Below are 26,519 nucleotides of genomic sequence, written 5' to 3'. Positions count from 1 at the left end.
CTATTTCGAAAGATAATCTTGATGCTGGAGTCAGAGAATAAATAGCCCGAGTGTCAAGAGAGGTGTGAGCAATTGATTCCAAGGTTTCATGAGATACCTGAAGTAAATTTTATGGTACAAACGAGTGTGACTAATACAAGTTGGCAGGATTTGGATGCAGCTCTTCAGTCTCTTCAGTATGTAAAGTTCTGCTTAGAGTGGATTCTTTTTGGAAATCATAAACAAAATCATAAATCTATTGAGGTAGAGAAGGTGTTAAGATTTTCTTAAGACATTATAATGGCACTTTAATGTTTTTTTGTTTCTTTATCTGTTTCCTGACTTGTCACATTGAAAATTAAATTAAATTTAAAGCACAAGGCACAGCATTGGGGTAATATGTCTATCTAGACAGCAACAAGCATGCCACTCACAGAGAAAACTTTGAAACATTACCACTTTGAAAATAGTGGTAATGTTTCATAAGAGGGTCTGCATAAAAATGTAGGACCCAACTTAAAGATGTCCTTGAAGACTTTTAGTAAGAGTGAGCTTGAGTCAGAACATCTGTCTAATGCAGGGGTGGGCACTCCTGGTCCTCGAGGGCCGGTGTCCTGCAACTCTTGGTTGTCTCCCTGAGCCAACACACCTGAATCCAATAGCTGAATCACCTCCTAAATGCAATCAAGTTCTCCAGAGTCCTGCTAATGACCTTATTATTTGACTCAGGTGTGTTGAAGTAAAGATACATCTAAAAGTTGCAGGAGACTGGCCCTCGAGGACCTGGAGTGCCCACCCATGGTCTAATGTATAAATCAATTCACTGCTCCAGTAACTTGGGTATTTAATCAGTAGAATAATGAAGAGAAACATCCATTGAAAGTTCATTTTATTCTGAATATTCACAGTGTTTAAAAACAGAAGAAGGAAAATGACCATAAAAGGAATTCTGTTTGTTTTTTTCTAGAAGCACATATATAAAAACTGACAGCAGGATACAAACAGCATCAATTAATCTGCAGGTTGTATGGAGTGTTTTTTTTTTTTTTTTTCAAAAGTTTGCCTATCAAAATCTAACAAGTATGTCGCTGTGATAATAGCTGCAGTAATTAAGATGAATAATTCCTCCTTTCCTGTTTATGTTATTCATTTGTTTTACATTTTGGAACAAATACCATGACACTGTAACAGAAATTGATCTGAAGGATCCTGCAGCCTTTACACAGACATATTTATAGCCTGGCTAGTTAACACTAAAGCGGTGCATGTCTGAAAGGAGTGTTAGTCTGCTAATGTTTGCAGACAACCAGCAGAGACAGATACACACTGTTCTGCTCAGGTTGCTGGCCGCTGTTTTCATAGCAGAAATATAACACACTAGGAAGGAGCGCAAGATGAATAGTTTTTTTTTCTTCTTCTTTTTTATTAACACATTGGAAGAAAAAAACAAAACAAAACAGCATGTTACACCACAGGACACCCTCCCCGTATTGGCCCAGCCTCTCCAACTGTGTGACATGTTATCCCTTCACATAGCAGGAACAAACGGCTTTGTTTTCACCACACACGCACAAACCAAGAAGCACGTTTATCGCAGCTTCACAGGATCTGTAATTACATGCTATAGGGGACATATTAGAGCATGGAGCCACGGTCCCAATGCGTCCTTACTGCAACCAATGCAAACCCACTGCAGAGAGCAGAGCACAGCAGTGCACACAGTCGACCTGCAGTTTCTTACAAAGCCACAGAAAGCTTGTTGAGTCAGATATATGAACCAACAAATACACTTCATAGTGCATTAGGCCTCTATTGGGGTGTTCCTGAAACACCAGTTTTACTATAATATATGTAAATATCATAAATAAACTACGGTGATACATGATCAAGTTGTATTTTGTACTGCTTTATCCAGATGATTAACCTCTGTAGAATAGATTAATATCTAACTCTACCTTAATTCCAGTAAGATAAATAGAGCGCATTGGAAATTTTACCTTTAAAACACACAGCATAACCTTCAGACCCTCTAGTTTATAAAAAATAATCCACCAGTATACTGACCTTGCTGGTTAAGTTGCTGTGTGCTTCTGCTCCACTGTGACAACCCCACAATGGCCACCATCTTGGCGCCCAGACTGGAGCGCCGCTTCTTGTTGCCAGTCAACGACGCCGAGTCCGGAGCCCCGTTGGTGGGGCTCTTTTCCAGGCTGTACATGGTCCCCGAGATGCTCGAGGAGCGCACCACGTTCCGTGCCGCCGCGCTCAGCCCGCCGAGGCCGCTTATCCCGCCCGGGCTGGGCACCTCCACAGAGCTGCTGAGCATCATGGTCCCGCTGAACCGGAGAGTCCGAAGGGTGGGGAGGGGACAGGACAGCTGGAACAGGGCTAAAGACGGAGCAACGACAAGGTGAGGGTAGAAGTTTAGCCATGACACAGAAGGTGGAAGGACTGAGTCTTTGTGATATTCAAAAGTTTGGGAAACTAAGAACACAAAGGTCAGTAGGAGAAGACAGTACAGATGGATGCAGGATATTTTCTTGCTAAAAAAAAAAAAGCCACTCCTACAAACACAAACAGACACTAAATGTCAAAGCCGTCCTGCTGTGCAGGGGTGACCCTGTCAGATGGTATTTATCTTGTTGTTTTTTTTCCCCCTTTTTAAATGTTATTTTTCAGGCTCTACAACATTCACATTGTAAACTTGAGTCGTCACTACAGCAGATGGACACTGTGACCGTGTGCTAACAGATGTGTGAAACTTTTAAATAGTTGAAACAGCATGCAATCTAAGTTTTCGAGATACTCGTATGACTTGTTTGGGCAGAAAAACAAGCCTGCCAAAACTCCCACTCCCATAAAACTCTCACAGTATGGCAGAGATCAGGCTAAACTCACAGCCACTGAGCAAATTAGTGAGCCTTTTAATATTGTTTTTTGTCGTTGCTGCATATGATAACCTGTAAATAATAATAATTGAATGATTTTTAGTTTGACATGCTGTCAATAACTCAAAAATATATATTTTTTAGCTAATCTGTGAAAGCATGACACCTAAGCATTCCCAGGTCACATTAACAATAACACTCTTCGGTGCAGAGGTTGGTAAGGAGGGAAGACAACAAAAAGTTCGCTTTTTTCAAGTGACAATGCACAAAAGCTGTAGGAAGCTACTTAAAGGAACATGAATTTCCCAAACCAAGATCTTTGCAATTTTTGATCCTTCAACTTGTATCTGTCATGGGGTGTTCTGGATTTGAAAATGTTGTTAGCCGTTTGAAAATCAGTAATTAGTCAATTAAAAGTATCCATACTCACATAAACTCTGATTTATGCTTACTGTTAATACTGCATAATATGTGCATTCTTAAATAACTAAGAAATGTCATAAAACATATTTTCAATACGGTAGATAATAATAAACGTTATTGTCAGGGAAGGCTTTACAAAACTCAGATTAGTGCATCTGTACGTCTAACCCTTGTTTTGTTTTTTTGTTTTTTACCATGACCCTAATAGTCTAATCGCTCTCCTAAATTAAATCATGGTTCAATAATTGGTTACTTGTGTGTTCCCCAAAAGGAAATTAAAACATCTTCGGTGATAAAAGCGCTTTATCTCTGAGCAATGCCGCTAAACCTTCTTGATTTATCTTGCCTTCGAACTCATCTGCTATCTGTTTTCCTTTCTCTCCCACAGCATCGCAGGGATTAGGCTAAACTGACAGCCATTGGGCAAATTAAATATGTAGACGCTGTGAGCCTTTTAATATTATTTCTTCGTCGTTGCTGCTCGTCTTCCTCATGACAATTTATTGTTGCTCCTCAAGCCCAGATTTGTCTCCCCTTTGTTACTTTAAACACCAAGTAGCAGCAGCTGCACTGGGTTTCATCAACCTATTAATAGAAGCCTTGCAAAATTTATCTACCTCAACACACTGACACACTTAAATATATAAGAGGATGGAGCGAGCAAAAGAACTGAGAGACTTTGCTTGGGCACAAGCAAATACCTGTAGCTGAATGCTAATGTTAGCATTCTAACGTGAAGATATGGGCACTAAACGAAGATGTCTGCAAAACTCTTTGTAAACAAACAAATATATAAGTTAATGATTGGCTTTATATTTTCTTTACAAATTTTTTGATGATCTTGCTATGAAGTGACTTGTCCTCCCCCATATCTTCTGCTTCTTTTCAGATTAAAAGTACTCAGTAGTGTGAAACGCTATCACAAATTAGACCGGTACGCAACCACAAGTTGTTTGTTAGGTATTTTCCTAATCAACTGAAGTTAATTCACAATAGCCCGTAATCACAAAGGTGGAAAAAATGCAGCATGTGCAGCGGTTAGCTAGAAAGAACTGTATTTTTTTTTTTTGCTAAAAATGTGCCATAGTTCTTACAAAAAGCATCATCCATACCTTGAGGTTTTGTTTTGGTTCATAACTGTACTCTCTTTGGTGTTTGCTGAATAAAAATGGGAACATTTTCTTATTTTGGCTGATTTTCATAAATGTTTAAAGCCATGAGCAGAAAAATTCTAACAATTGTTTGTTTTGTTTTTTTAAATACTACTCTATTTATGCCCTTCCTTTCAGATCCTGATTACAGTCTTTTAAAGAAAACTACAGGATAAAACAATGCATCTTGAACTTATACTAGATCCACAAATATTGAACCCTCTGGTAAATTTGTGCAATCATCCTTAAAATAAGTTAATATTTGACTTTTCTTGCAAAAAAAAATGACATTTTGAAATCTGCTCAGGTACTGAGCTTTGGAGATTTTTAATGTATTTTCTTCTGTATGTGAAAATATAAGCTTATGTCTCTGGCTGGCCTTTTTTTGTCACTATTCCAACCTCTTCATCCATCCGCTGGATGGCTGTACATGTGGAGAAATCCAGGCGTTCAGCTGCTCTCTTTTGACCATTAAAAGACAGGAAGATTAACACGTTTGTCATACTTAAATGGCATGTGCCCTTGTTCTTCTAATTTTGAAGATTGTTACAGAGAAATGCCATAAAACATATGGAGAGCTCTATAAAACGTGTTTTTTTTATTTTTCACAAGGAAAAATAAAAAGGACAAAAAGTCTACTGATCAATATAAAAAAAATAATAATAAAAAAAACACATAAATGTTTGTTGTAGCATATTATTGCTTAACACTGGATATTTTCCGCCAGCTGAACAAATCCTCTTAAATAAAACGTGGTGTTTGTCCACATTTTTCAACTTAATTTTTTATCACAAGTCAAAATAGTCTCTGCTGATTCTACAACAATCACATTCGGCGTGAGCCAATTTAATTCTGTATATTTAAATGCGATAGCCTTTCAAGAGCCTCACTAAAAGCAATAACTGTAAACCCTCACGGTGGCGCTGAAAGAAAAGTCTGCGGCCCGCGCCAACATCTGCAGGATTCATTACCCGAGTGCTTTGAGTGTCAGAACACTACTTCGTGGTAATCTATCAAATGTCTGTGGCCAAAAAAGAAGGACATGTGATATTCTCATTTCCAGACTTTTTGGAAGTTTGGAAAAACATTCGGGTTTTTTTGTTTGTTTTTGGGGGTTTTTTTGTTGTTTTTTTTTTTGCTCACCCAGTCAGTGATGGAGAGGTGTGTGCAGAAATACAACAAACTTAAAAAAAAGAGAGAGAGAGAGAGACTTACAAGGCATCAACACAAAATGAAAATCATAAATAATGCAAATTGTGCATACGGTGTGGTGATTTTACTTTTAAATCTCTGGCAGAGAGACCCAAAATGCAAATGTGATGCATTTCAAGTGTCTCCTTAAATCACCTCCTCAGCCCTGCTGACCATGATTGTCACAGCGGTGCCATTACTGTTTACAGAATACCTGAAATGGGTGCAACAGAGGAGTAATTGTCTTCTTTAGAAAAAGCTCAAGAAGCATTTTGACATTTTTATTGTTTCTTTTATTAATAAAATTCATAATCAGGAAGAAGAATGTGAGGATTTTAAAGTGTAAATTTAGGTAAGCATGCTAGCCCTAAATCTCTCCTTTTTTCCTTGTTGTAGCTAACGCGTGCTGTTCTTTGGCTGCCTGGGTGGGGGGGGGTCTCTGCTTTTGAACACACAGCGAGCAAAGCAAGGGGAGAAAAATAAACAAATGAGAGGAATAGAGAGGGCTCCAAAAGGATACAGTACATGGAATAATTTGGGTTTCGGAGAAGAGCTGGAGGACGGGATGGGGAGGGGGAGAAAGAAAAAACGAGTGAAGGGAGAAGAATAACAGGAGGAGAGAAACGTGGTAGGAGGACATGCATGATAATAAATGGACGGGGAGAGAGATACTGCAGGAAGCAGTGGCCAGATCTGTGGGAAACACAGGGCTGGAGGCAAGAGCAGGAGACTAAGAACAATATGACATGCTGACTATATGGCTCTGGCTAACAAATTGTAGCTTAAACTGAAACCTTGATGGTTATTCCACCAAATCCTCTTCTTGAGTTAAAACATTAGAATTGTTGTTACTAAATGATCTTTGCATTAAATTCAGGTCTGAAAGCAGTGCATCTTTTTTCTTTATTTTGACCATTTCTGATTTTCTGAAAATAAATACTAAATCTTTGCTTGCAATTTCAGATGCATGTTGTCTGTAGTTCATAGAATAAAAGAACAATGTTAATTTTACTCAAACATATATTTATGAAAAGTAAAATAAGATAATTTATATACTATTTTCCAGATGTCTCTTATTTTTTTACTTATAAGTGTATATATATAAATTCTGAATATCTAAATGATTTTGATTATTTGTTCAGGTGGGTTTTCTGGAGAGAAATTTTACTTACATAACTGAAACATTAATTTAAAATTTGCATCTTGCTTTCAGGTTTTCTTTGTCAATCTGAAATATTTATGTTGAACAAAAAAGCAAAATCATATTTTTTTTACAGCACATTACTTTCTGGTTTGGCTACTCTTTAAAAATTGCAATTATGTGGCGATAAAGAGTTTCTGCAGATCTGTTCTCTTGACTCTACAAGCACAGCTTTCATATTTAAATTGCTTTTTGAGCCCTGTATTTTTTTTACATACAGAGTTGAGTGCTATGTTAACTCCACACCTCATGAATTAAGCAACAAAAAGCTTCCTGCTAAAGTGGGGCATGCAGTTGCTGCATCAGTTTAAGAGGAAACTTTTTTTTTCATTAATTCATTCCATATTCATGCAGAAGCGCAGAAGAAAACCCTCTGATCTCGCCATCATCAACACAGTGGCCCCGACAGCACATGCCAACATGCACCCGACTTTATGCTGGACCTGCAGGGCAGACCGGATCCGCCACCCATCCATCTTCATTCCCGCGCCAGACAGGCCACCCTCATCAAACGTCTCTGCTTTTTAGCTTCTCATCCAAGAGCTCGTCTATTTCTCCCTCTGTCAGCAAACAGCTCAACTCCCAGTGCTTCTCTCAACATCCACTATCCACTATTCATATGCCTAACCTTTATCCTTACTTGAAAATATAAAAATGTCACTATTTTTACAGCTTATATTATGTTACCTCTGTCCAAAACATTAGGGTTATATGTTCAAAACATACATATATTCAGGTTGAAGTGGTCTAAAAGTAAAATTCCTCCATTAACAGACTCAGGGCTGTGCAGCTGCATTGCACAACTAAAAATCTGAAGCGTTTCATCCATCTGTAGTGAGCCCCCCTTTACTGTAACACCCCTAAATTTTATCCAGTGCCGCCTAATTAGTACATCAGAGCCCATCTTTGTGTAATTTAATCTCAGGATGCAGACAGCTTTTCTGTGAAGGCCTGAGAGGAATCAGGCTTTTAAGGGGCCAGTTTATGGATTGATAGATAAATCTGCCTGTTAACAAACGGTTGAAATAAAAATAAACTGCGTTCTCTGGATTTGATTACTACTTCTTAAAGTTAAATAAAATTGAACATATTTTGTCGTTTATGTAGTTTGGCAGTATCCAGATAAAAACTGTTTAAATTTGACTGATAAAATATTTAAGCAAACAACTCTTATCTTCAAAGTTCTATTTGTGTGGCCCTATAAGATCTAGATCATGGGTGTCAAACTCCAGTCTCCAAGGGCCGGTGTCATGCAACTTTTAGATGTGCCTCTGCTGCATCACACCTGAATAGAATAATTAGATCATTAAGATTCTGGAGAACAAGAAGGAGGAAAATAAGCCATTTCATTCCAGTGTTTTGTACCTGCGGCACATCTAAAAACTGCAGGACAGTGTCTCTTAAGGATTGGAGTTTGACACCTGTGCTCTCGAGGGACACATAAAATGTTCCAACAGGCTAGATTTGGCCCTCAAGCTTTTAGAGATTTGTTAAAGAACAGAAAGCAAAGTACAAATCGGTCAAAATAACGGCGTCCACCAGAGCCGAGAGAATGGGCAGGGAGAGCTTTAACCAGAGCAGGAGACATCAGACATATGGTACATGGTGAGGGCATCATCATGCTGTGGGCATGAATTTCGTTAGTGGTCTCAGAGAACCGGATCAGGGTCAAAAGAAATATGGGTGAGCTAATAAGGATTCATTCTGGAAGAATCGTTGTGATATGGTGCAAGAGTCAAAACAAAAAGGAGACGCTCAAGAATGAACCAAAATATGCAGTTAGAACTGCGGGAAATTAACTTTGAATTTTAGCGTGATGTTTTGTTTTACTATTGTGACATTTACAAAAAAAAATACAAGAAAAATACTATTTATTACTTTGTTTTTAGGTAACTGTATGTCTGCGATTGGCTTTTAGAGTTATTTTTACTTACTTAAAGAATTGCGATTTATGTCACTAAAACTGAACACAGTAACTACATTTAATGCTCTTTTCAAATGTTCTGATTTTTATTGACACTCTTTCAATCAATAAGGGAAAAAAATGGTAAAATTATAATTTCCCACAATACTGTCAGTTTTTTGTTTAACTTTATAAACTGAAATTTATTGAGACAAGAAAAAAAAATCTAAATTCCAATGACAGGAAGTTTTTTTATGAAAAACGATGATAGGTACAATATATGCCAATCCACAGTTGGAGCTGCAATGAAACGGTTTTAGAATAAAGCACACGCATGTATTAGAATGTCCCAGTCAAAGTCTACAGCTCGTTCTTTGCCATTCAAAAATAAGAATGATAAAGAAACACATCCCAGAAGAGTTGCTTTAATTACAACACAATGTAGCTCTGCAAAGTGTTTCCTTACAGAGGCTGATGCAAATGAATACCACCTTTTTTTAGATTCTCATTTGTGAAGAAACAATCTCAACTTTCTATCATTTTCCATAAATTTGTGTTGGTCCATCACATAAGACTCCAACAACATCATCACTGCTCAAAACTGAAACCAACATCTGACAACACTGTAAAAAAAAAAAAAAAAAAACTACATTAATGTGTTGCAGGGTATAATACTCATTTGATCTTGTTAATATTAGATCTAATTGTTTTGTTTATCTGCATTAATTTAATTTGGTTTGGAGTGTGCAAGGAATGTAGTTGGGTCCTTTGTCTGGAAGAGGGGTGCGTTGGCGCAACAATCAAAAGAGTCCACTAGAGGGACTAGTGCGCTCTTCTTTACAGTCAATACAAGAGTAAGTGAAAGCGCACTGATTTCATCTTGTGATAATTTCCTCTCTAATATTTGTCCTTTTATAAGGGCTGTCAAAGCACCGCAGCCTTGTAGTTACAAGAGGCTGACTGATCCATTAAATATCACTCTGAGATCGCTCTGTTTCACAAACCGCTCTGCCAATGCTGGACGTTTAATTAACCTGCGACGCTGTAATTGATATAATTGTTAAGGAGGCACTGTAGTTCTCACCGTCTTGTCATTTCAGTCTTCTTATGTGCATTGAATTTCTTTGGGAAAGTTCAAGCTGCGTTCTCTGTGACGGCACAGAAAAGAGTAAAGGGTAGCAGATCAAATGCAGTATAATCACTAAAGGAAGTTCGATTGGTCATCTGATATCAATTAAAAGTCACCGACCACTTCAGTTCCAGTCGATCCAAAAGTCTTGTACTATTGATGTTTGTAACCACAAACAGCTTGCTCAGAATTTAATAAAAGATCTCCCGGCTGAATGAATCTCTTAATTACTGGCGTTGAATCAGAGCGAGACACTCAATGCAATAACTGGCATTAAGCTTTAACATCAAGAATATGTAAATGTGACAAACTGTTTAAGATGCACAGAAAGAAAATCCTCTAAAAAACACATCAGCAGGGCACGCAGGAGGTGTAATGCACTTCCTGTTAAGGCTACCATGGAAACGTCCCCCGGCTGTGCCATTCGGTCCGGCGCCTGCTGCCTTTGTGCTTGGCCTGGTGATGTGTGTGCGTGTGTGTGAGTGAGTGAGTGGCTGGTGTATCTCTCTGATCGTAAGGGCTCTATAAGGCGAGAAGGCAGAAGGATGGGTTTACAGTTACACACACAAACACACACACAGAGTCAGAGTGCCAGGTTGCGGGAAAACCAGGAGCCAAGTGGATCCTGCACAAAATCCCACACTGAGAAACCCAGAGTGGTGCAAATACACACATGCTGTAATGAATAATACGTGCCAGAGCGGCAGGAGACAGAGCCAAGATATCGGATGACAGAGGGCGTTGATGCCTTGGCCGATGGACCTGAATTAACATCCAAGTCTCCTCCAAAATATTTATCTAAGAAACAGATTTAATTCCGCTCAGAATGGGAGAAAAGTCCAACTGGATCTCCGCTAACATCCAGTTTCTACAAACCGAAACAGAGCGGACCTGTGAAAGGAACATACAAAGGAGTCGATAAGAAGCACGTCCCCCGCCTGCCCTGTCAAATTTTTTTTTTATCCAATAAAATCTTTAATAAGGTAAGTCGCTGAGTCGCTCCCTCTGCATCGCTTCATGACAGCGCGCATAAATATGATCTGTCACACTTTGCTTTCCCATAAACAGCCCGAATCACATCAAATCGTCTGTGACAAGGAAGCGAATGTTTAGATTTTCCCCAATTAGTGGCGTTTACAGGTCAAATCGACCCGTCTGAGGTTGTTCAGAATTCTAATAGAATCGTTGAAAGACGGTAAACAACGGAATACACCGCCCAATTTCTAATTTCAGGATAGACATGCAGATTTAAAAACCACGGTTTAAGAACAATGTGCTCCATCACATGACATCCTAATGTTTGAGACATGTTTGGGAAGGCTGCAAATGATCTTTCTTTGAGGACCTGTCAAAGGAGCTCGTGGAGAAAGGAAGAGCTTTCAACACTGTAAAGAAACGCCTCTGGGAAATGGACGTGAAACACCGACTACTATTCCCAATGGCGCTCCTCTTCACTTGGAAGGGAGAAAGGAAGACATTCCGAGAAAATGGGTGGAAATATTATATTATAAACCAAAAACAGCAAGGCTGTGCCTTGTCCCAATTGCTTTTCACACCGGTTGTGGAACCATTAGCAGTAGCGATAAGAGTCAACACAAGAATTAAAGGAATACATGCAGTTGGAAAAAAGCACAAGTTGCTTATGTATGCAGATGACGTCTTAGTTGTTACAGCAGATCCAATTGTCTCTGTTCCAAGCTCCATTACAGTGTGTTGAATCATATTAAACATTTTCAGGATACAAGATCAACTGGAGCAAATCTGAGTGCATGCCCATGTCCCAAACATGTCACTCAAATGATATTACACAATTTAACTTTAAGTGTGTCTCCTCGGGTATGAAATATCTGGGTGTACGACTTTATTCAAATCTAGAGGAAATAATGCTGCTGAATATAGAACCGCTTCTTCAGAAAATAAAAACTTATCTTAATAAATGGGCAAAATTGAAGCTCTCTTCATGGGGAAAGGTGAATGTAATAAAAATGGTGATAGCCCCATTATTCAATTCATTTGAATAATGGGGCTTTGGATGATTTGGATGAATATTGAAGAAGAATTAGTGAACCATTTCAGATCAATAGATATCCTTTCCTATGGTAAAATGGATAAAAGACAACCACTTCCCACTAGTCCAATATTAGCACATTCTAAATTAGTATGGAAAGAGATGCATAAAATATGTGGGATGTCACATTTAAAACAGTTGTACTCTTCACTGTGGTTTATTTCATCCATCTATATTGGAAGAGAAACCGTTTACTAGGAACAGTGGCTTGTGAGGGGAATACGTATTGTGGATGATTTGTATACAGACGGGGGTTTTATGTCTTTTTCAAATGTCATGCTGAAATATTATACAAAAAAAGATCATTTCTGGAAATATCTACAAATTAGAGACTGTACTATAAAAGACAATTTTATACGTAAAAATAATCCAATACAGGAATTGATGGGCTCAAGTAAAATTAAATATAAGGTATTCACATTTTATATTAAATATATTAAAGAAATTTACACACTATAAGGTAGTACATAGATTTTATTTCATCCCATCCAGACTCCATAGAAAGGGCCTGCTCGCCAATAACCTATGCTGGAAATGTAAAACGGGATCAGGAACTTTTATACATGCGATATGGGAACGTAAATGCATTTCCTCATTCTAAAAGCAGAATTACAACACATTGGAAAGTGGATAGGTGTGGGGATACCTATGTCACCAAGACTCTGCTTATCAGGGTATCAAACAGTGATGCCTAATATGTCGAAACACCGTGGTGCAGGTGGGGACGGTCGCGGCTGTCAGAATATGTTCTGAAAAACAATAAAAACTTCAATAACAAGAAAAAAAATGCTGGGAGCTCGATGGGTGTGTGTGAGACTTGGGGTGAAATGGGAAAAAAAAAAAAAAAAAAACGCTGGTGCTGTATGACAGCCATCAAAAAGTGTCTGTATTAATTCAATCGCGACAACCCTCACCTGAGGCAGCTGGCTGCCGAGCATCTTCTGTGAGTTGGCACCCAGAGACGCCTCTCGGCGCAGCTCTATTTCCGTGCGTTGACGAAGATGTTTACAAGTCACTTTCAAATTAAGTCTTAAGTCTCTAATGTGCAAAATAAACATTTTCACATCTACATTGACATGTGTTCTTTAGGATTTTTAAACAACTGACTTAAAAACTCAAGACGCATTAAAAGAAATTTATTTAACCAGTAATATTTACTCCATAAGAAATGTATACAAATGCACTTCTATTGAAATCTTTTAACCGATTAATAGTATTTACACAATAAGAAATATAAAAAGGTATTTATGTTTAGATAAACAAAGTGCTTTGTATGACCAAGACATTCTTATATTGTCCACTCTTTGACTAGACGTTGCATTTATAGGTATTAACATATTTATTGGTATCGTAGGAACCCTTTTTAAGGTTTTTCATCTTCTCACCGTAAGAACACACAAATTTGGAAAATTCTCAGTAATCTATGCTGCAAATCTGCATTTAAAAATCTTCTGATCTAACTTAAGCTGTTAAAAGCATCCAAGGTGTGCGCTGGTCTGCGACATTGTCAGTAAAAGACCAGAGGCGGAAGTCCAACGGGAAAATGTCTGTGCACATCATGAAGGTGGTCTGTGTTTTTTAGCAATGGACAAATGCCCAAAAACTACATGTCAACCAAACATGTAGTGTTTGGGAATACTCACGGCATTTTGGAAGTGTATCACTCATTGGCAATGCTAATCAAGCTAATTGCTACTATAAGAGAAAATGCTCCAACTGTGCATTTCTACCAGAAGAAAATCAGAACCACTGTTAATTATTTTTGTAGCAATTGTAGCAGTTTCCTTTTAAACTAGTATTTCTTCTTGTATTTATTCATGTATCCTTTTGCAACGTTAAACTTTGACACTGGCGTCTGCCTTGTGGCTACATAACATGCTTCATAAAAGCGCCCGTGTTTATCCAATCATTGATGGCCGCGTTGCTTTCTGGAAAAATGTTTCCTTGTAGCAGTGACAAGCCTGAAATCACTGCGTCGTATTCCTAGAAATGTTCACCCACTTCTCCCAAGTTTCTCCCATTTTCCAGGCTAATCCGACCAAAGCTGAGCATGTCATGTTTTCATTGCAGCAGTAAGTCAGCTATGCCCTGTTACCAGGAACTGAGCCAGTGGCCTTTTGGAGACGTGAGACCGCTCATAAAATACAACCGAAGACTCCGACGCTTATGAGGTCCCTTTCTCCACATCACCATGATTATATTTTGCTTTACCTCACAACGACTAGCTAAACAAACTCCCTTTAATTACTGTGTTTACTCATAAAGCGGCTCGTTGATGGATGTCCTCCACCGCATGATAAATGTCTGCTCGGCTTCAACCTGCAATCTGCGCAGCACTACAGGGCGATTTCTGTTTCGTCTTGTGCCGTGAAAAGTAGGATAGCAAAGTTCCTCCGTCAGCAGCGAAGGGGGAGGGGAGATGATGGTGAAGGGCCAGCAGAAAATAGACAAAAAGTCAGAGCGGCTTGGCTGGAAGAAAAGTGGGTTAAGAGGGGCATGATGGATGAGACTGGGAGCTTTCCTAACTCATGGTCTGCTTTCTTTGGTGACTAATGTGGTCAGTGACATCCCTCTCTCTGTAACCCCCTACCTCTCACTCCACCATCACTCCACCCCTACTGGGATACTGTTGGCCGGCTCTTGTAAACCTGGATCGAAAGAGGATCTCGCCCCACTTAAAGTGTCTATTCTCCCGGTCGAGCGAAATTCTTCAGAACCCTGCAGGAATCCAGAGAAAAAGATGCATATTTATCTCTTCTCTCAAAAGACTTCTTTTGGAGGCTTTCTACCGCACTCCTTTTAAAGCGTATCCTTTTTTTCATGTCACTTCTTTTACTTACAGACCTTCTAATACCATCTTTTAACCAATAACGTCCAGTGTTACTGAGTCCTACAGTCGATTCGCAGCTCTTAAGAGTCAGAGCTGTCTGTTTTAGTTTTCATCAACCATTATTTGTATTGGTACTGTAAGACTTAACCAATGTAAAAATGGCATCCCAAATACGTTGAATTTTGAATTACAAATCAATATTAAAGCAGCAAGCAGCCTCCAACGACCCTGGCAGCTCAGCGCCGCTCAGGCCCATTGGCGACCGCGAAGGTCCCAGCACCGCCGTCCGCTCGACACCCCCGACGCTCTCGCACAGTTCCCCCGCCCGTCCGCCAGGCAGTACGCGTTGATGCGTGGGTGACGACAGAGTCTGGTGCAAAGAGAGTCCTGCTTTACACAAAAACTAGTTTATATTTTAACCAGGATTATGCTGCTCAGTAATCCTGGAGAATAGAAAAAAAAACACTTCTGATTGTTTTCTTAGCTTCATTCTTGGTTCCTTCACTACTTTCTTCTCCGCTTCCTCCTGACGTCCCTCTAGTCTTTTTCCTTCTTAATTCCATTCGGTTGTTTCTGTATTGTGCACTTTTTCCTTTGTTTCTTTCCCCCCATTTTTCCTCCCTTTCTTTTTTTTTTTTTTTTTTTGTTTTTTGTTTTTGTTTTTTTGCAGGATCCATTGTGAATTTTGTATTTCTTTAGAAAATGGGATAAAAGGAGAGAGAAGTTTGGAAACGCAAGTCTAGAAAAGCAAATGAATGATGAGGAGGAATCCTGGTTGGCAATATGTCGTCTTTGAATTGTTGATTTGCTTGAAACAAATCCACCCGATGCTTCGTTAATGATCGAGAAGACAGAACAAATTATGAAACTTGTATCCTCCTGGCCCATTCTTACCTCCCGTGTCACTGTACGCACGACACCAATCACCCGGGGAACCAAAGCATGTAAATTTGACCAGCAGGGAATCAGATATAACCAAAATGGAAACAGTCGGTCAGCAGTCTTGGCCAATTAGGCTCAAAAGGGGCCCGGCTCCATAACTGGTGAGGCGTGGGCCAGTATGAAATTCTCATGATATTATAACCTTGGTGAAAATACCAAAGCTTCACAGAAACATGTGAAACATTTCAACAAATATGACTAACATGACCATATTGCTTTGATTTAAAAAGAATAAACAAATTATACTCTACATATGGACTTGCTATGCTTAATAATTATTTTCAATTTGAAACAATCTATTTTTAACTGCATCAAAAGGCAAACAGATGCTTTTTTTTCTCTGACATTTAATGCAAAGTAAACTTTTCTTGTGGAAACTTGCTGCTTGAGAAATCTTTTGGTTCTGTGTTCAGCACCAGTGTATCCTTATGTATTTAAAGCTGAAATGTTTGGTTTTATCTATGGAAAATATGCGGAGGATAAATGGATCTCCCAAGCCAATCAGGCAACACTCCGATCTATTTATTCGGCTTCGCTGCCGCTCACTTTCATCTTCATCTTTTGGAGGCTACTATATGTCTCATCTTAGGCGTTGCACTCCACTCAGTCTCTTGTTAATGTTTTTCTTTCTAAATGATTTTTCCCCAAATTATTCATTGTAAATGTCCCCGAGAAGTAATTATCTTTGCACATGCCACAATAACAGGAAATCTGGCGTGCAATCATCTCAAAGTAGCCAAAGCCCTGGCAGCACTGGTCTCATCACAGCTGAGGGGAAATTGATAACAAGTCGAGGAGTGTGTTCACAGGAACATGGTTTGTCATTACTGTATGTCTAGATGGTCAGATTATGATGAAATGTACATCAGTCCTATAATATTCAATGACAGCAAGACAATAGGAAACATGAAAGATGCAGAATTATATAATTCAATTTGACATTTAGTGTCAGATTGTCCTCTCAGGGCTTATTGCATAAAGATTTTATTTTTAAACAGACAATTTGTGTTAAGGTATAAAAAAAGAGAGAGAGAAAGGGTCTTTATTTGACAGGGACAAATCGGTAATATTAAATTAGAAGTCAATCTTTGCCTGAGAAGTGACTGGAAACTAACAGGTACCGGAACACTCTTCAATGTGGACGTTGTTATTGTGTGAAGAAAACTCAAAGGATCGAGAGCGAGACTTTGAGCAGTTAATAGGAAGGCTAAAAAGGGGGAAACAAATGTTATTTCACTTTATTTTATTGACGTCTCTTTTTTCTTTAAGATTTCAAACCCAGTTCTCACAAAGACGAACCGATTTGAAAATGGCTGCCTCTCGGCGATATACAGTAAGGACCCACATTCTCTGTTGAATAAACAAGGAGATGGATATTTTAGCAACGCTCCTTCATACACATTTTAAAAAATCAGTTTAATTTATTTTATAGGAATTGCTACAGATGGTAATAAACAGTTGTTTCATTTTTTTTATTTTTAATCTTATTGAGGCTGCTGCAGGCCATGTTTCCTAAAAGTATTCAGGGTGCTGGATGGTAGATTGTGAGACGACTACCGCCTATGTTTAAAACTGCGATCATTGCCATATTCTCTAACAGATTTCACAGTCCCCCTCATTTATGTTAAAACGGTTTTAGTCTGAGCAGGAGAAGCAATCTCACGGCGAGTCATTAAAAAACCCCCATCCAGTTCGAAGCAGCACCAACCGACCACCAATCACGGCCGCACTCTGCGATGACACACGTCCCCTGAGCCAGCAAATTATGCCTTACAGATGGTCCAACGGTGCACGCAGCAGCACGCTGTGCAACAACACGCGCATTGAGATGCAAGCAGGTACACGAGCAGAGGCTCTGTTATTATGATAAGTGTCCGCTCAGCCCCTCGATTTGTTTTCATTTGATTTTCATTTCAAAGAGCACGAGGACCAGAAACGGATGTGAAGAGCGGTCAGATGTGCCACTGCATTTAAGAGTAATATGACTGAATGAGAGTGTGCTAACCTTTCCAACTGCTTTTTCTTTTCTTTGTTTTTTTTTTTTTTTTGAAGAGTTTGCCTGCTGCATGCATGTTTTGATGGCGGATGAGAGAGTGCACGGCCTGGCCTTTTGAGAAGCCACATTATCTGATAGGATGCGACGCATCGAGCTCCGTCCCCCAACCGCAACTCGGCCTCAAAACGCACGCGACGCCTAACAAACAGTTCACTCCGGTGAATCTAAACTCCACTTAAAATGTTCAGACCAAATGCGCAGGAATGCGTGTGAAATGTTGCGGCCTGTTTCAGCTCGGCGCCTGCACTATGAGGTAGAAAAGTAAGCCTCTATTGTGTCTCACTGGATTACTCAGCAGATCAAGAGTGAGTCACGAGTAATTATTCATATTCCACTTTAAACGTGCGACGCTCTTTTCATGACAGTCGAAGCACTTACCATTTGCTTGCTTTACACGCTTCGGAGAGAAACAATCACGCATGGCATCAGTGTCTAAGAGGCCTGGTATTTATTTCCAATCTCTTGATTCTTACCCAGATCACTACAACCTTAGCGCTGACGTTCATGAGTGTCTTGAGAAGGTATCTCTATGTCATACACATTTTTGGAAAGGTTTTTAGAAATGAAAATGTAAAAATTTCCATTTTGCCTCCCAACTTTGCTCAGACACAAATGAAAGAAAGTCCCATCCAACAGTAGTCCTCATAAATCACCTAATTACTAACCGAAACAGCCACATTAGTGCAATTAACTTTGAACTTCTTTCAACAGTATTCAGGTCTTATTGTCTGTAGGTTACAAAAATAACGAAAATCCAAAATGGTGAAATTGGGTTCAAATTTTTAGAGCAATGATTTCAATGCTCTCCTGCCTTAAGATTCCAGTGAACGTCTTGGTCGAGAGGCGGGTCTCACCCTGGACAGGTTGCCAGTCTGTCTCAGATATACTTATTTTGTTGCTGCTTATTATCAATTTGCATTTATTTGTTTGTTTTTATCATTGGAGGCCTGCAACAAAATTTTGCTTGAAACGTACATTTTAAAATGCAGCTGAATGATAATAAAGTCCATGTCTAGTTAGTTCAGATCCGTTTCAACACCTAAAACGCTTTTACCAGCCAAATAAGGAGTTAAATATTTAAGATGGAATACAGATTCTTTAAAGATTGGGTTATAAACTCTGGTGGCATCACTTTAGTTTCAGAACCGCAACTCCAATTCAAACTCATTATTTCAAGTTGTCTTTGGTGACCATTATTAAAATGAATAACACAGATTATAAGGATGATATAAATAATAAATATGGAAGAATTAATCAGATAAGACAAAAGCTAGAATTTATGGCCAAGAGGCAAAAACTCCATACGTGTGATCACAAATGAACACAGTGGGTCATCCAGAAAACACCATCTGCACTGCAAAACTTGCCAGATGAGACGCTTTTCTACAGAAGGGCCAGGGAAGCTTTTATAAAGTTGATGTGACGAATGTTCTGGCCAACCTCAAGAGAAACCTGCACCAGACACAAGTCCGAACTGGAAATTGTCCTTCAAAGGCTGTTTTCCGAAAAGAGCGCCAGCGCTGCGACCTGCGTTATTGTAACAATGAGACAGGAGATTCCGACAAGCATACAATAACACGCAGGGCGCACTTTTCAGATTTTCATTCGTAAGGGGTCTGTTTTGTGCTCCCGGGGAATGAAGTACGTTTTACGAGCCAGTCCGCCGTGTGTGTGTGTGTGGGTGTGTGTGGGGGTGTGTAGGTGTGTGTGTGTATGCCACCATCTGATACTACCTCACACCTCAGCGTGCATGCTCTTGGCCCGGGGCTGAATGCTTGCAGAAGCATCTTTAAAATGTGCTGGCTCTCGCCCTCCCCCACCCACCTGTCACACCGAGAGTCACATGCATTAAACAACAAGAAGCGGCGATGCTTGAGTGATTTATCCTTCCTGAGGTGGATTTATGACTTTGACCTCTCCCTCTGACCCCCCACCCCCACCCCCACACCCCATATGCAGGGCATCTCCTGAGAACCAGAGGGGGCATGACTGACCTTAAGCAAGACCCCTGCTTATCAAATCAGCAGCTCCACATGCATCAGGGCAGCATTCTGTTGAAAGTAAATAAAACACCACCGCTATCTCTGCTGCAGCTTTAATAATGTGCATAATCCAATCATCTCCGTCTGGTATGACTGTGTGACTATAATAACCCCTTCAAGCAGTTTGCGTGGCCGAATGACAAAAGGTGCATGCAACAGTAGAAGGAAGATGACAAGACAGTACGTTTAATGAAAGCAAACCCAAATGATTGTATAGCAGAATGTCACTTCAAGAAAAAAAAAAAAAAAAAAAAAAAAAGATTCTGCAGATTTTAAAAGGGACTCACCACTTAACAGCAAAGGATCGGCGGAGGCAAGGTGTGGGAAAGGAAGTTGTCAAATAAATGTCAGCCCCTGTCGCTGCTGTAAGAATGTCATCGTTCGGGTTTTATGGTGGCTGTGCTGGTTTGCGGGACGGGGCGGCTGCTGTCCGCTCAGGGCTGCTGGTCACACGGAATCCGAGGAGGTGAGGGACGCACTGCTGAGCTGAGCGGAGCGGAGCTGGGAGGAGAGCAGAGCGGACAGGAAGGGGGAGGGAGAGGGATGCGTTGCAGTGAAGCTGCCTGGAAGTGTTTTGGACAAACAGCGACCACATGGGGCCGTCTTTGGGAACTGCAAATAACTAAATAAGGATTTTTTGTTTGTTTTGTTTTTTTTGAAAAAGGAAAAATAAAAAATAACACGTTTGCTCAATTCACTTTAAACTACACCACCATGTCTCTTGACATGGAGCTACACCTTTTCAGCTTTAAATACTGATGTAAACATGGTCACAACACAACGTTGGTTCAGCAGCATGTTAAAATGCATCGTTGCTGCATTTACCGGTGCAGTCAATACAGTCAAGATGTGACCATTTTACATTATTATAGCTACACCAGGAAGTTTTGTCCTGTTTTATTGTATCATTGTCACAGTTTTTGAATTTCATTTGTGTATGCATTTTATTTTAACAGATTAAAAACAGGACATGGACAAATCTTTTCTTGTCATTTTATTATGCGACGGGACAACCGATTTCAAAAGCGAGGAGTTAATACAGTTTGTGAAATTATTGATTTAATGACTGAAGGAAAACATTCCCTCAGCATGACTCCGCCACCATCAAGTTTCAACACATAGTATCTTACAAGTTGCTAAAAACAAAAAAATGTTTTGGACTTATCTGATTAAAGCAAAAAAAAAAAAAAATTCTGCAAGTTTTTGAATATCATTAGCAATTCAAAACATAAACCTTCTCATGAAACATAATACCAGCAAGCCACACTAATCAGAAAACTTGATCCAAAAAATGTTTATGTATATATTTGAAAGGTGTGGAAAATTCATTGAAGTTCCTCTTCAAATAATTGCTGTTTGTGCCACTACTTGTGCCGTTGTGATTTTGTTCAAATTAAATCTTTACGTGACTAAATGCAAATATCACTAGAGGCGTGTATACAAGGTATTTCACATCAGGAATGTTGGCAAATCCATTAAGAGATGCTTAAAAACTTATTTTTTTGAAGTCCGCCTTCTTCTCAGCACCATGTTTGTATTTCTTTTGCACAGCATTTTTACAGGTCATATGAAAAAAAGCAGATTTGGACAAAGCTGCACAGATCAAGACTGGCTGGCATGCACTGAGAGGAAGAGAGGTACTCCATGATCTCTAACTTGAAGAGAAAATAATCCAAAACGCATTGATTTAATGACTGAACATCCCTTCTGAATAAACCTTGGAACAAGAAACCTTGCGGACTGTTCCAAGGGAGTCGAAGCGGATGTGGAGAGCTTTGCAGAAACATTGACGCATACTGAGCCTTTGCACATTTTTGTCACCTTCCAGCCCCAGAATTTTAAACATCCTATTTCTTTTTTTGATCAAGTCTTTATAGGCCATGTCTGTAACAACTGAGCATCCAGACACATGGTTAAGAAACAGTTCCACTGGCATTTTTTTTTCACTTATATTATGGGAAAATATTTTGGTATAAGTGAAAAAAATCTACCAGTTCAACAAAGTATTTTTTTCTTACATTTTAAATCAATATTAAGGAATTATTTACTTAAAATATCTTACTGAAAACTTATTTGTATGCTAGTTTTATTTTTATTTCAATTGTACTGATATTTACACTAGAATCTATACAAAAAAAATTGGCAAAATTTTGTATTTTCACAGTTTAAGAAATGGATAAAAATCTACTTTAATTTCACTTGTGAAAACTGTTACACATGTTGTCACATGTTGACAAACTGTACGTTAGTGGAACTGGATTTTGTATAAGTGCATCATAACTCGGGCTGCATGCGTACTTTTCCTTCTGATTCTCACTTTCACAGTGCTGTTGGTCTCTAGCAAAATCCAAGTCAAATACATTATGGTTTGTAACGGCAAAGTGAAAATGTATGTGAAAATCAGTGGATCTGTGTACATGTGCAGGACATCTCACAGAATTCAAAATGGCTGAAGACGAGCAGAGTCAGGTGAGAAGAAGAAAGCGGCAGCTCTTGACACCATGAGAAGAAGACGGCGTCAAAGCCAACCCAAACACGGAGTCAGGCGCCCTGGAAACGTATGGCCCCCCCAAAATTTAGGTCAACAAACACGTTTTGGTCCACTGTTAGTCCTTAAGCAGCTGAAGGTGCCAGCTCTCAGTCCAAACTGGCCCAGATCCACATATTCAAAACATTGACAAATTTTGACAACAATTGATGGGCCAGAGCTGGCTCAGAGAACACCAACTGGTGCCGGGACACAGCCGAGCATACAGACACTTTGCCTGAACCAGCCCAAGAAACTGCGCCGTACCTGGGAGGGATGGAGCACGAGAGCCAGGTATTTTTCCTCAAAAGTTGATTGACAGAAAAAGACATGAAAAACCACTGTTTGCTTTTCTCTATAATCACAGATTATGCTTTGTATATCTTTTAAAAGGTGTTCTAGGGTCTTTTATTTAATAGTAGCTTGACAAGATGAAGGACAGAGAGGGAAAGGAGGACGGGAATCGCCATGCGGTGCCCCAAGTTGTGCTCAATGAATAAAGACAATTTGACCAAAAAGAGTCATAAGAGTTGCTCATAGGTGTTACAATAGTCCAGATGACGAGAATCCGTTGAGGAAAGGTGATCCAGTAACCACATCCTTAGCACGCGTTGCACAGACTCCTCTAATCCAACGTCTGCAGGTGAATTATGTGCCGCTCAGTCACCCATGAGGGAGGCCGCTCAAACCGGCATGAATCACAGCGCCGGGAATCAATGCAACTGTTTCCCGTAGACAAACTGCCCCGGCTGAACCCAATCAATTTCATCACGGGATTCATTGTTCCAATTAGTAACCCTTGTTCTGTGCTGTGAAGGCAAGAAGGTTCAACCGGGATCAGCTTCCAACGAACATCGACAAGGCGAGCTCTGCGTCCAAATCATTTGGTTTGCATGCCAGAGGGGGGGAGGCCTCCAGTGGTTTCATCTTCATTCAGCTGGTTCAGTCGTCACACTGGATGAGTAACAGCGAACATTTAGAGATGAAGCACATACACAGTAGGTAGAGGAAGAGGCTGTGATCTGCTGTAGGGAGTATGATATTGAAGTAAGCGTTTGCTCCTCTGTTTTCACAGAGCGATATCTCTTTCCTAATCTATAGGGTTTGATTTGATGTTGACCCGACATTTGTTTTTGCTATTCTTCCAGAACAACATTTCTAAGATCAGACAATGACGGACACACAATGTGTGTGGCTGTCTGTCAGGTTGAGGATCAGGAAACTTCCTCGTCCGTGTCCTCACTGACCTTGCAACACAAAGAGCCATCAGCAAATAGGTCCCACAAAGTTGAGAATATCACACTTTTCCAAAATGTTCTCATATGCTGATGTATTGAGATTGGTGAGTACTAAATTATCATTTTAATTAAATTAATACAAGCGCAGACAAAAAAAAATATGTCTGTTTTAAAAGCTTTAAACGTCAGGGGAATCATTGTTAATGGAGGAAATTGTTCTAAAGAAGACTCAAAAGGCATCTGGCTCACTTGAATGGCATGGATTTTTGTGTTTTAAATTTTGAAGTGTAGCAGAGAGAAATGGGGCCATTTTTACTTTTCTGTTTAAAGAAGTAAAGTAGCACCAGGCACAATTTTAACAAAACAACTAATTTCGGACTCTGTCCCGCTGAAACAAACCCGTACTCAAATTAAACAAGACATTTATTGTGAGATGATGCCACTGCAACAAAAGATGACAGATTATTTTCATGCTTTTTATACATCATTTACCAGGTGTGCAAATAAACGTGAAGGCTGCTGCGGAGGGGCAACAAAAGGAGGAAAAATAAACCACATCTGGCTGCGTGTGTGAGTGTTTGTATGCAAACACCCGTGACCTTATTCACTTATTCACTGTAACATACAGCTCTGATCTGCTCTCCACTTGTACACACACACACACACACACACACACACACACACACACACACACACACACACACACACACACGTCACCCCTCAACACGGGCGGGCAGACTGGCAATTTGATGGAGCTGCAAATTAAATGAGTTCCAGTGAAATGAGAGTGCCTTTTTCATGAGATAGCCCCTTTCTAATCTGTTGAATTATTTATGCATTATCTGCTGGCAGAAGGAGACCGCTGACAGTCTGAGAGGTGGGAGAGAAAACGGCACTCTGTTTGCTTGCGCTTCATGTTCTGCAACTATTTGCAGAGATGCTTCTAATTGCTTTAGCCTCATCTACCTTTTGACACGGCAGACGCTTCACTCGGCTCCCTTTCGCATCTCTGCTGACAACACGACGAGGTCTTCCTCAGCTGAAAATATGCACCAGTCAGCAGCGCGGTGGCCTCTGTAGTAAAACTGCTTATTGCTGTGCTCTGTATTACTCCCCTTGTCGTCCCGCTGGTGCTCGGCGTCTAATAAACTCAGGCTGTATTCACGCGTCGCTTATCTGTGTTCTCCCCTGTGGTGGTGCAGAACAGAAAGCTGTGGGCGAACCGCTTTGCACTCACTGATCGTCATTTATTGTTTTAACATTGGGCAAAAATTACACAATCTGAAAGCGACTGCTCGTATTAAACCAGATGGTCACCAGGGACGCGAAGGCAGAGAGCGAGAAACACTCGAGCTTTTATCATGGCGCCCTCTTATGACTGACGCCAGTTAATGCAGATTGCTGTGACCTATATAGAAGTGCAATTGATCGTCAATGATTTGTTGTAATTGCTGTTCCTCATCATTCACAGATAAATATTTGCCATAACAAACAGGATGTTCTACAAAAAAATTTAAAAAATAAAAATAAAATCAGCCACATTTAAAAATCTGAAGTCAGCATTTTATGGTGCAAAAGATGTCATTCATAGTGAGTCCCAAGTGGAAATCTGTGCATATTTTTTGCTGTGCATCTAAATATTAGTGAAAAATCTTCTTTGCTTGGACTGAATCGATACACAACCATTAGCTTTTTCCACAGAGTCAGACCACTAGCATGTTTGCAGGTGGCGGTTTTAGTGGAATCTGTCCCAAAGTGAACCTTTTGGCTTTAAACTGATTCAGTTCTTCCTGAGAGAGTTTGCTCTCGGGTGAGAACAAACCGTCTGGGGCCTCTCCCACCACTCCGGCTCCAAGTGAGGCTGCCGCCCCCCCGAAGGCACTCCCAAACCCTCCCATGGTGGGGGTTGCTGTCGTGGAGGAGAAGGTGAACCCAGGGGCCGATCCGAACACCGAAGAGGCCGCTGGCGGCGGCTTGTCTGCGCTCGGGGCGGCGAATGAGAAGGTCGAAGCAGAGGGCACGGAGGAAGAGCCGAACCCAGACGGAGGTTGCGTTGGAGCTGTTACAAGGCTGCCAAACCCAGTTGAAGGCGAAGATGTAGAAGAAGAGCCAAATCCAGAACTCAGAGCTGGGAAACCGAAGTTGACGGACTGGGCTGGTGCACCGAAGCCTGCGTGGTCGGAATGATCAGAATTAGCAAACATTATATTATAACATTATATGGAGAATGAATTTAATTGGTTGGAAGATAATTGGTTTAAGAGGGACAAATAGGAACTTCTACTGTTCATTAAACAAGCTAATGGTGAACATTTGTTGCTCTTATTTTATAGCACAGCTTATTGTTATCAAAGTATTGAGAATCTGTGTCTCAAATATTAATATCCATTTCATTGGGCTAAGCTTGAGTTATTTTGCACAGAAAAATTAGGAAAAAAATGCCAACATTTCAGAAACCGTATATCCTTTTCTTTCCACTTACACACTCATATGTTCTAATTGCTGTTGGTACATAAAATCTCAATATAAACACTATTATTCAGCTTGCAGTGTTTCCAAATGTGTTTCCTATTGTAACAGTCGAGCCATTGCCATACAGTAATACTTATTGACCTTTGCTGCCAAAGCTGGATGTGGAGGATCCAAACCCTGTCGTCGTTGTTGAACCGAAGCCACTCGAAGACGACTGCGGAGCTGTTCCTTTTAACTCGGCGAGCTGTGTGCAAAAAAAAAAAACATGGCATCATCGAAACCTGCTCACCGAACCTTCAAAATGTTTCTCAAGTGGACGGATGAAAACTTTCTGACATTGACCGTATTTGTGTGTATATCTGTGTCTTACCAGTGCCAGACGTGTGGACGGACTCATAATCTTCAGCTCCTGGACTCTGCTTTTCCACTGACTGAGCAGCTGGTTCACACCATTTTGCTAAAAAAAAACCCCAAAAAGC

General features: G+C 40.0%; 2 protein-coding genes across 2 annotated transcripts in view; both read right to left on the bottom strand.

The window, feature by feature from the left end:
* Positions 1-20,291, bottom strand: part of rims3 (regulating synaptic membrane exocytosis 3) — a 40,222-nt gene extending 19,931 nt beyond the window's left edge. The window contains exons 1-2 of the mRNA XM_055058791.1: positions 20,091-20,291; positions 2,044-2,367 (exon numbers count right to left, since the gene is read on the bottom strand). Of these exons, the coding sequence (XP_054914766.1) occupies positions 2,044-2,308 (265 nt within the window). The 5' untranslated portion in view covers positions 2,309-2,367; positions 20,091-20,291. The remainder of the gene's footprint in view (positions 1-2,043; positions 2,368-20,090) is intronic.
* A 3,687-nt stretch (positions 20,292-23,978) lies between these two features.
* The window catches only part of nup42 (nucleoporin 42), a 3,916-nt gene continuing 1,375 nt past the window's right edge, over positions 23,979-26,519 (bottom strand). Inside the window, exons 5-7 of the mRNA XM_055058787.1 lie at positions 26,411-26,497; positions 26,182-26,284; positions 23,979-25,738 (exon numbers count right to left, since the gene is read on the bottom strand). Of these exons, the coding sequence (XP_054914762.1) occupies positions 25,272-25,738; positions 26,182-26,284; positions 26,411-26,497 (657 nt within the window). The 3' untranslated portion in view covers positions 23,979-25,271. The remainder of the gene's footprint in view (positions 25,739-26,181; positions 26,285-26,410; positions 26,498-26,519) is intronic.

The sequence above is a fragment of the Poeciliopsis prolifica genome, unplaced genomic scaffold, assembly GCF_027474105.1.
Source record: "Poeciliopsis prolifica strain line A6 unplaced genomic scaffold, Auburn_PproV2 SCAFFOLD052, whole genome shotgun sequence".
Classification (NCBI taxonomy): Eukaryota; Metazoa; Chordata; class Actinopteri; order Cyprinodontiformes; family Poeciliidae; genus Poeciliopsis; species Poeciliopsis prolifica.
This window is presented reverse-complemented; position numbering and strand designations above follow the sequence as displayed.